This window comes from Porites lutea, chromosome 2, assembly GCF_958299795.1.
Source record: "Porites lutea chromosome 2, jaPorLute2.1, whole genome shotgun sequence".
NCBI classification, from domain to species: Eukaryota; Metazoa; Cnidaria; class Anthozoa; order Scleractinia; family Poritidae; genus Porites; species Porites lutea.
In genome coordinates this window covers 42,125,991-42,136,142 of record NC_133202.1, presented here as the reverse complement: position 1 = coordinate 42,136,142, position 10,152 = coordinate 42,125,991, and the positions used below count along the sequence as shown (strand labels likewise).

The 10,152-nt window shown below is 39.5% G+C and overlaps 1 protein-coding gene across 1 annotated transcript; it reads right to left on the bottom strand.

Moving 5' to 3' along the window:
• Positions 1-5,016: 5,016 nt before the first annotated feature.
• Positions 5,017-8,270, bottom strand: LOC140927038 (uncharacterized). The gene is made up of 2 exons (XM_073376701.1): positions 8,173-8,270; positions 5,017-7,113 (listed from the first exon to the last, which is right to left on the bottom strand). The coding sequence occupies exons 1-2, from the start codon at positions 8,236-8,238 to the stop codon at positions 6,403-6,405; spliced, it is 777 nt and encodes a 258-aa protein (XP_073232802.1). The 5' UTR covers positions 8,239-8,270; the 3' UTR covers positions 5,017-6,402.
• Between the last annotated feature and the right edge of the window lie 1,882 nt (positions 8,271-10,152).

The following is a 10,152-nucleotide window of genomic DNA, read 5'->3' as shown; positions in this document are numbered from 1 at the left end:
AGAATAAATCAGTTATTGGTATGTATGGCAAGGAACGTTTTTATGATTTTTCAACCACCAACGAATGATCAAGGCAAAGTCTATGACAAGAAATCTTTCGGTTTTGGCTCTTTTAATTTATGTATCGAGACTAATTGCTCAACTGGCAAGATTACGTAACAAATAATTTTTCCTTAGTTCAAGGCATCTTTTCTAAGAAATGTTATTATAAGATCTTTTCAACTTGATTGGTCCTCAGTACATAATAAGAACTACTAGTTCGTAAAAGCAATAATGACGTATTTCCTTTTTGCAAGTGCGTCAAAATTACTTGTACTAACTAAAATAACATCAGCTGCATGATCTTATCAACAAAAGCGGAAAAAGTGAGGCTTTGATATGTTCAACAGTAACTGAAAAAGTGATGCTTCTAAGGAGGGCCTAAAATAGGGTTTCTTTATCCCGCTTCCTGCCACTACTTTTTCTTTCATCTCGCCATCCCGCTTGCTCGGGACGTGTTATCCCGATCCTACTATGAAAATTCTGTTTTTACATGCCATTCGCGGTTCTTTTTCCACATAAGACGCGCTTTTCAAGGGTTACGGTTAGCGCTACAAATCAGTCTTTATAGTAAACAGCAGCCGTAAGGTTAGTTTGGTAATTTTTTCTCTTTCGGATTAGTGTTCAGGAATCAAACAAAAGTTTTATTTACCGGAGAACAGCGAGTGGAACACCGAACAATGCGAAGGCCCTCCATCACACCAAATTGAAAAGCAGGGCGGTGAGTTGACAGAACAAACAAGCATAATTGGAAACAGTATCTATACCGAGATTTATTTAGATATGTCGTCCTTATCAATCCTTACGACCTTCTGGAAAAGTGAATAAATATTTACAAACCAAGGCTGGAATAAATTATGTACAACCTCAGCCGGTTAATAGTGGAAACGAATGCGGTATATCTTGTACAGTGGCTGTTGAAAAGTTAAACAGACGATTATTTCAGCTTTTTCTTAGCCTGAGTAGCGAGCGTTTCCGCTCTAGTTAATGTGTATTAAGCCCCTTATGGCGCCGGCCAAACGGAGGTGTCACCTCCATCAAAAATGTGATGTCTAGACTGAGCTAAGACAGGTTGTCACCTTCTTCGCCGGGAAGATTTTCTTCAGGCGCTTCCTCGTCACCTCTCGCTTGGTTCATCAAACTCTCTACTGTCAGGTTCAGCAGGTTCAGGGGTGCTCGAGTATACGGCGTTTTCATTTGAAGTATCTGAAGTGAGAATATCTTGTCACTCACCAAAATCTCCTTGTGGTTTCTGGTCTCACGCTTCTCTGTCGCACCTAAGCACTATAAGCCTTAGCCTGCTTTTGCATCATCGCAATTTCTTTATGATTAGCCGGCACCTACAGCAGTTTGTTCCTTCTGAAGGATGTCGAAAAGGCTGCATGACCGTTCAGGAAGCGTTCCTGGACGATGCCATGCGCCGACCAGGAATTTGTTGTTTAAGCTCTCTCGTTAGCCGTTTTCCTAACTAAGTACATTAGGGAACTTAAGAACCACGACGACGACTTTGTCGACGACGACCGGAAGTGAGATACCGTGCACTGCGCAAGCGCGATTAGCAAATTTCGTCGTCGTGGTGTCGTCGACGACGCCAAACACAGTAGAATCACGTCGTCCTGCAATCCACAAGCTTTCGCAGGTATAAATCATTGTTTTTAAGCGATTTTTCAAGGGCTTTGTATTTTTTATCCTCGTAAATCCAGGTATCCTTTCTTTTTTCTTCTAACAAACGATGTTGATTGAAAATTCGACTGATGAATTGTGTTTACTTCGAAGACAACACTGAGCTGTGGAGGCCGAGCGAGCGAACTAGTAAGTGATAAATTTAGTTGTACGTATTTAGGAAAGGGAAATCATATATCTTTAATTTAGAGGAAATGAACTTTATGTGGAAAACAGCTATCGCATCGGAATGTCTCTTTTTCCAAAACTAACGTCTGACAAACACTCGGACGCGGTCATCTCATTCAGGTTGAAAGTTGAATAATCTTCGTACGGAAAGCAGAGATTTTCCCATTTGAAAAGGTCAGACATTGCTAAAAATTCTTCATCGTCAATGAAAGTAGACGTACGGCTTATAAAATAAGATCTTGCATCGTTCTAAAAGACGCCTCTGCGAAAAAACTTTGTTGCGAACGAACATCACAGTTCTACTACTTCTACTTGTTTGTTTACATTCAGTGTCGTCGTCGTCGACCTACCGATCGACTGCATCTTAAGTTTCCTTTTTCCCGCCGAAACTGACGTTCTCGTTCCAGTCTTTTCCCGGTCAACAGACGTCGTCGTCGTGAACTTCGTCGTGGTTCTTAAGTTCCCTATTGTAACACAGTGGTGACCTGGTTCTTTTGATGAAGAGGAACGTACAGATCGTCGACATCAAGGTTCATGCAACTCAGTCAGGAAGTTCGTCTTGTTGTAGGAAAATTGTCCCATGTTTTGCTGGCGATGCTCCAAGCCCTGTCGTAGCAGCTGTACAGAGTCCACTGTTTTCGCGGCAACACTTCTGTGAGGACCATTCAAATTCTGCGGCAGAACATACTCCATGTTCTTATGGATGATGGATCTCTTCTAAAACATGCGTGAAGACAGTCACCAACTCTTGAAATGGCTGTTGGTAGATTGCACAGGCTGAATTCTTCGCGCTTTCTGTGAATAGAAAAAGTGGAATAAAGAATTAAAAAGCATCAACAGGTAAAAGAAGTCGGGCCATGTTTCTAAACGTTGTGAAAATCTTAATGCAACTCATTTGCGCGGTAAGGACCGGCACAAGTCAGGGTTGAAAACATGCATTTACTTTTTGACGCAATTCCATCACAGTTACCTGCAATTCATCCAGCGAACAGTTCAATCTTTCCTTCAGATCACCATCATTTCAGCTCTCTATTATTATCGCGATCAAAAACTATGATTCGCCCTCATGTAAAGCAAAGGTATGAGGAGCTGCACAAAGACATGATGCAGAATGTACATTAACACGCGCAGTCTTTAAATCAGATAAAGAAACTTCTTCAGGTGTTTATCTTAAGAATCATTCAGCGGTTTGATATAAAATTGAGACATCACCCATCGAAACTTACAGGCTAGTTTTTCTTCACGGAATAGGGGAATCGGGGTATCCGGGAATACTCTCAGTGATATTATAAGAATAACAAGTCCAACAACGCCGAAAACTTAAAACGAATTACAGAAGAATTAGCCATGTTTATGTTTTACCAATCAGAAGTTTTTCCCCACGTTCAAATAAACTTAGAAAAAAGTCAGTACAGTCCTGTCAAAAATAAACAAAATGAGAACAAACAAACAAATAAAAGAAAGGACACAAACACAAACAAATCAAAAACCAACACCCCTAGTTCCCGTTCAACGATCAGGCCGTGAAACGCTTTTGTGTCTAATCTTAAATAAGGACCCGGCTGCGGAAAAAATCACTCAAACATATCAGGCCCAAACAGCGTTACTATGTACCTTTCCTTAGATATGTAATGAGATTTGTCCGTTTGCTTGTATTTTCAATCACAAGTAAGGCTTTGTGCCGCAGTTGAAAGAAAATTGTATTAAACTTTTCGACTTTGTAAAATACTTGGAACCAGACAGTAACTTAAAAATATAATATATTAAAGTGGTTTTATTTGAACTGTCATAATTAAGAATATGGCTTCATGTGTTTACTAATAAACTAAAACAACAAGAGAATAGACTGTGTAATCTTAGCTTTTTCGTTTACTACGCAGAAACTCTTAAACTTTTAAGGAGAGACAGGCAGCCTCAACGTTTTTGAATACCGTAATTCCTCTATTAAGCCAATCCCCGCCCCCCCCCCAGCCTTATTTATTTCAAACACATTTGAGGGGGTCTTAGTAGAGACGGGAAGCTTATTTGAGAGGGCGAGGATTTTTCAATTTAGCAAAGGAGAGGGGATCAGGTCTTCATGAAGAACTAGAATGCAAAGTGAAAAAGCTCAAGCACAAGAAGTTGGAGGTCGTGCATTCGAGGATCAAAAATGAAACAAATCCGAACTTCCAGCTTGTAAATAAACCATCCTCTCGATTCTAGCAGACTTCCCTTCGGCATCTACAAAAAACTACTTTTGTTTGCGCTCCCTCAATTATGGTTTTATTATGGCCTGTAAATTAAATGCAAATAGCATAGCCTCGAAATTTTGGGGCGAGAAGTGTGGACCAGGGCCCAGTTGCTCGAAGCATGGTTAGCGTTAACCAGCGTTTAATACCTTGACAACGCATTGGTTTTGATACTTCTTAACCAATGGTTAGAGCTAACCATGCTTTGAGGAACTCAGCCCTGCACGTTAACGATAGATTTTGGTGTCGTCAGCTAATGTCTCTGCGAATTCTTATGGTACCAATCATCCCTTCCCCCTTTTTGTCGAGCACTTGTCATTTTTCTTTCGAAAGCTTCAAATATACAATTAAGTTTAATTCTAAAATACCTAGTTGCGGCAGTTAACGCATGCAACAAGACTGAAAGTAAGCGTCGGTAAAGTCACAGACCGAAGCCTGGTGCTCTCCATTTTGATTTACAAGTTCCCGTCTCCAAATCCGACGGATGACCCAGAAAAAAACACTTTGAAGAGCGGTTTCATTGATTTCCCGTGCACGAAAAGCCGATTGGCGTACAAAACATCTGGGGGTTCAACTTAAGAATATTTACATTGTTTTAATATTCAGCTTCCTTGCAACGCAGGTTGTTTTATTGTTTCTTTCATTCTAGTATTCGCTTCTATTAGTTGGATATTGAGATTATCACAGGACTTACATATTTATGATACTTCGAAAACACCTGATGGAAATGTTTAGCGTGCGTTCTATCGACCTTAGTTTGAAATAAGAATACCTCAAAAATTATTCCGGAATAGCCTTAACATGAAAAAAAAAACAAACAAACAAAAATAACTAGTACGATCTCTTTACTCACTGTTATCAGCAGGAGGTTCTGGTTTAATTCAGATTTGAGGGTGGATAATTGTCCATTAGGCCATCGATATAGAGCACTTAAGTGTGACGTCATAAAAATGAAATTTCTAAAATTATGGGATTTGTCAGGATATAGAGACAATTTGCCCTGAAATGCTCATTTTTGGTAAGTAGGCCTCTTGGATATTGTTCTTTCAGAATATCCTGACAAATCCCATAATTTCAGAAATTTCATTTTTATGACGCCACACTTCAGTACTCTATATGCCTTCTGTTTGGAGAATAATATTTAAGGTCTCGGTAAAAGAAAACGAGGTGCCCACAGAAAAAAAATTCTAGTCGCGCGACTATTTTCGTTACAAAGGCAAGTTATGTATCAAATTGAAGCTAAAAGACTAAATTACCTTATAAAAGATTTTATTTCATCGAATTTCAAAAGGCGCTTAAGTTTTTTGCTCTCGAACTCAGAGGTATCGAGTTTACTGCTGAAGCTCCAACCCTTTCGCGTTGTTAAATATTCACTTCCTTTTTATTACATCTGATTGACAGATAAAAGACCTAAAAAAGGGTGTGAGGAAATTTGCATATGTCTCGTATTAGCGGAATTATTGCATTTCAAACTAAAAAGTCGAATCTCGATCGCGATTTACGCAAAGAAACTGACATAAAATGAGTTACAAAGGGAAATCGGAAAATTCCTCACACCCTTTTTTAGGTCTTTTATCTGTCAATCAGATGCAATAAAATGATCGATTAGATGATCGCTTACGAGAACTTGCCCAACTACAAATAAACATTGGGAAAGTAACCGAAAATTGTGTGCGTTTAGCCATACTGTTGTTTGACGATGTTGTAACTGATTCAGTCAAAAGCATAAGATTCAAGTGGTGATTTGACATTGTAACGGGGTGTGTTTGTGGAAATTAAAATAAAACACTGAAACTGACATAAAATCACTGCAATGAACAGCGATTTGAAATTGATTGGTTAAAATACAAGATTCTCTAGCTATAACCCACAAGTGTCCGCGGCTGCATCCGCTTAATTAAGGGAAAGTCAAAATGCAAAGTTTGTATTGGATTTAAAACGGGATTTTCTGAAGGGGGCCGTTCGTAGAGAAGTCCAATAACGAGAGCTTCCACTGAACTTTGTTGTGGTGAAAAGTGGCCAAAGCGAGAGGGATAGATTCCGAGATCTGGCCACTCAAAGCAGAATGTTTGAAAAATATTCTACTTATTCTGGTAATGAAATAACAGGAAAACAAAACGGACTTTTGATATTGTGGGTTGTTCTATCTATTGCTATTCCATAATAACGTCAATGGAATGCACGCACCTAAATGAAGTTTTAGACCTTACTTTCCCTGAACAGAACCTAGAGCGTACGCTTAAAATCACATGCAAGCAAAAAGAGGGGCTGTAATAGTTCAGGATTAGCGAACTCCAATGGCAGTGGCGTGAAAACCGTATTTCTTCCAGCGGTTGCTGGAAGTGTAGCAACCGCAACCCCCAAAATGGAGTTCTGTCAGAAAGAAGAACTGATTGGGCATCATACGATCAGGATTGGTGATGGGGATTGCCGTGGATCGCCAATTAACCGCCACACCGCTTCTCTCGTAAACAAGATTTGGATGATAGCCGCTGGGGGTTTGGAGTTTGTGGTTTGGCATAAAAGTAAAGAAGCTGTTAGGATTCGCATCGCAGTTACGGAACTGTATTGTACGTCCGTTGGATTTAAAGCCCTGGGTTCCTCTCCCTCTCGCCTTTGCCGCTGGGATGATTCCAAGAAAAAAGTAATCGCTCATGTAGTGGTTCTTTGGTTTTGTGTAACCGGAGTAACTATTCACTAAAAGCTTAAAAGAATATTTGGTGAAATTTGGGTGAGGTTGTATTAGAGTATACGATTCACTTCGGTCGTTCTTCTTCTGTAACTTTAGTAAGACTTCTTTTCTGTCTCGGAATAAAAAGTTGACTATCTTTTGGGCTCCACGAGTTTTAGAAAGGCTGCGAGGAAGGAAGGTGAAGCCACCACCACCAACTGCCATCTCACAATACACCTCAATGGGGTCGATATTGGGTAGCGGTTGAATCTTGTACACGCCACTCACTGATTTTGGAGGCAATCCTCTGCAGCTGCGAGGAACCTGACAGAGAAACATTTATTAGTATAACCCGTTTTCCTTGCACTTAATTCTCTATGCACTACAGGTCAGTTTGAATACTGTAATTCTTGGAATAAGCAAATTCTTGGCAGAGGGCTGCTTACTTCGAAACTCTGGCAAAGAATGCGGAGGGGAGTATCCAAATCTATGCAAGCACTAATTTTCTTAAGTCTTGGCTAGGTAGATGATAACTAGTTTTGTTTATTCATTACAATATTTCTCCAATTATGATTAGCTTTAAAGTAAGAACAAGTCAGACACTTGCTCGGATGAATAGGGAGTGACGGGGCTTTGAGAAAAATTTTTCGACTTCGCGGCTAGGCCAACAACAATGGTTTAATTCAGTCAAATGATACAGGCAAAAGGTCAAACGTAACCAGAAACTCATAACCCGTTATGATCGACTTTCTGACGTAACTTAATAACGTCCCTTTATTTCATGGAGGCGACAGATTTTAAGTGAAGAGATAAAATCCCGAGACCTAGTAGATTTTCCGCTCTAATGCTCCTGGGTTTCATGGTCTTAACTAAATTTAACGCTTTTTAAAGACAATTTAAAAATTGTCGTCTGCCTGTTTTCTTTTCCTGAACTTGCAGAAAAACGTACTAGTTATCTGCTCCCAGTTGTTGGGACGTTAGATAGCGCTATCCACCGGATAAATCCGCAGTAAGTAAAAAGGAAACGATATTAGATAAAGTTTTCTCCAGTGGATAGTGTTCACCACCTTTTGAACAACTGGGACCCGGTCTTTTAAAGGACAGGTTTGTTTGGTAATAGATTCATGTTTGTTTTCCCTCTGGTCTCAATGTCTCGTTCAAGAGGCCTATTGAGAAAACACAACACTTTATACTTCTCGTGAGGATCACGCCCCAGTTGTTTCTAAAGGTGGATAACTCTATTCATTGGATAAATCTCCGACCATCGGATAAAGCAATTGGTTTCTCTTATACTTATCTGCTGGATAGTGCTCTATTTGATGGATAGCGCTATCCAACGTTTGAACAACGGAGGCCTGCAGAAAATTATCCTCGTCCACTTACTCTCTCGGCGTAACAATTACAGCAACCACCCCAGCCTTGCGCATGAACATTGCATTCCCACGGCATAATCCATAGGATGACCAGAAAAACCGAAGACTTCATCTGCAAATTTAAAAAAGGTTTGACGTTTTTTAGAGAATCGAAACGATTCCAAGCCACTGCGCTGCTTCAGTGGGAAAACAAATTACCAAAATGAGGTTAATTTAGAGCTGCAGTAATTACTGAGATCCAAAAATTGCCCCTTGGAGTGAGGGCTCTTGTCGATGCAAATCAAGGAATTACGTTTTACGAGCAGCAAGCAACTCTGCAGTGCTCTCAAAATCATGGAAAACCACACTGAGAGTGTCATCTAGGAAAGACACAAACCCAAGGCTCTTCTTCGCTGTCTCCTTGGTTAACTCGACAAACCTGATCACAAAATATGCGCTTTGGGAGTGCTTCGACTAAACTGCAATGTATAAATTGAATCAAAATATGCCGGCTTCAACTGCATAAAATCGATCAAATCTTTAACGGAAAATATTGGGTTATTGTTGGTTGTCGAGAGCTGGATCAATCTTTGTCCCTCCAATGGAATAAATGGTAGTTGAGCCAATCAGAGACAACGACCAGAATTTTTTCCACTTGCACAGAAAAAAAAACTGTCTCCGCAACCTGTTCTTTTGTGTGATTGTGGAGAACAATATTGTCGGAGCTATTTAAATTCAGCAGTAGTTTGAACCGAATGGGGCAATTCTACTATGCGAGTTACAGTAATCTCCAATGGTATCTCAATAGAGAAGAGAACTGATGACATCACAAAAACCAAATGTGTGAAGTTATGGGATTGTTTAGAATATTCAGAAAGAACAAGATTGCAAATTGGTGAGGAAATATAGGTACCAGTTTGATCTTATGAATCCATAAAAATCCTTCTGAAATTGACTTGGATCGTAACGTTAACGATCCAGGCCTATTTCAGAAAATTTTAATGAATTCATCGAAACATCTCACCAAGTTGCATTAAAAGGCTTAGTTTTGGTAAGGGGGCGTTATTCACCCTGTTTTTTTCTGAATATTGCTAACCAATTCCATAAATTCACAAATGTAGTTTTTGTGACGTCATCATTTATCTTCTCGATATAGCGACAGCGGAAAAAGTTGACAACACGTAGGTTATATGCCACAGAAAATGTGCTTCTTCATGTAGGAAAAAGTCAGAACAGCATCGATGATGGTGGTGTTCGTAAGAACTATAACTGTATTTGAGAGGGAAAGCCTTTTCAAAACAAGGAAAAGCACTGCTTTGCTACTTTTTCAAACTACAAGAAAACAAAATATGTTTCAATGTGAGCCATATCTTCCTCGGTTTACTAAGAGTAACAGAAACCGTTCGATAGGTACATGTAGAGCTCTGCAACAGAATGTCGATGTATACCGCGCAACCCGCATTCTGACTGAATTGATTTCAACTGATTTGTCCCGGTCGTTAAGGAAGACTTTATGGGCATATTCGTTCTGACGTCACATTGGGCTCAGTATTTGCCAATTAACTTGTAAAAAAATACAGGAAAAAATTGTTGAATTAGCTAATAAGTAGTGTATCATGTTCAAGACCTTGCCAGCAACATTTAAAAAACATGAAATTTGCTGGTGGCATAAACACGGTCAAACACCAATGAGCTATACATTCTTAAAAATAAATCTAGGATTTGCAACAGGATTCCTCAAATCGTATCTGCCATATCGAGATGCTATTTTCAGCCAAGGGACTGTGCTACAATCTTTATGTATCCAAAATTGCTTTACTATGGGTTGATTTGAGAAACGCTGAAGCACGAATTATCAGAAATTTTTTCAAAATGTCTACAAATAAACTTTAACAACAGTAAGTACAATTTTGCTGAATACAAACCTTTTCGCTAGTTTCTTTAGCCTTTCGATGTAGCACCAAATAACCTCTTTTAACCTATCGGCTGTATGTATCAAACTCTTTGATCT

Bases quoted from the DNA above. Each gene is read 5' to 3' on its own strand.
- LOC140927038 (XM_073376701.1), bottom strand. From the start codon at position 8,238: ATGCCGTGGGAATGCAATGTTCATGCGCAAGGCTGGGGTGGTTGCTGT. The intron at 7,114-8,172 runs GTAAGTGGACGA...TTTCTCTGTCAG, and splicing joins GTAATTGTTACGCCGAGAGA to GTTCCTCGCAGCTGCAGAGG.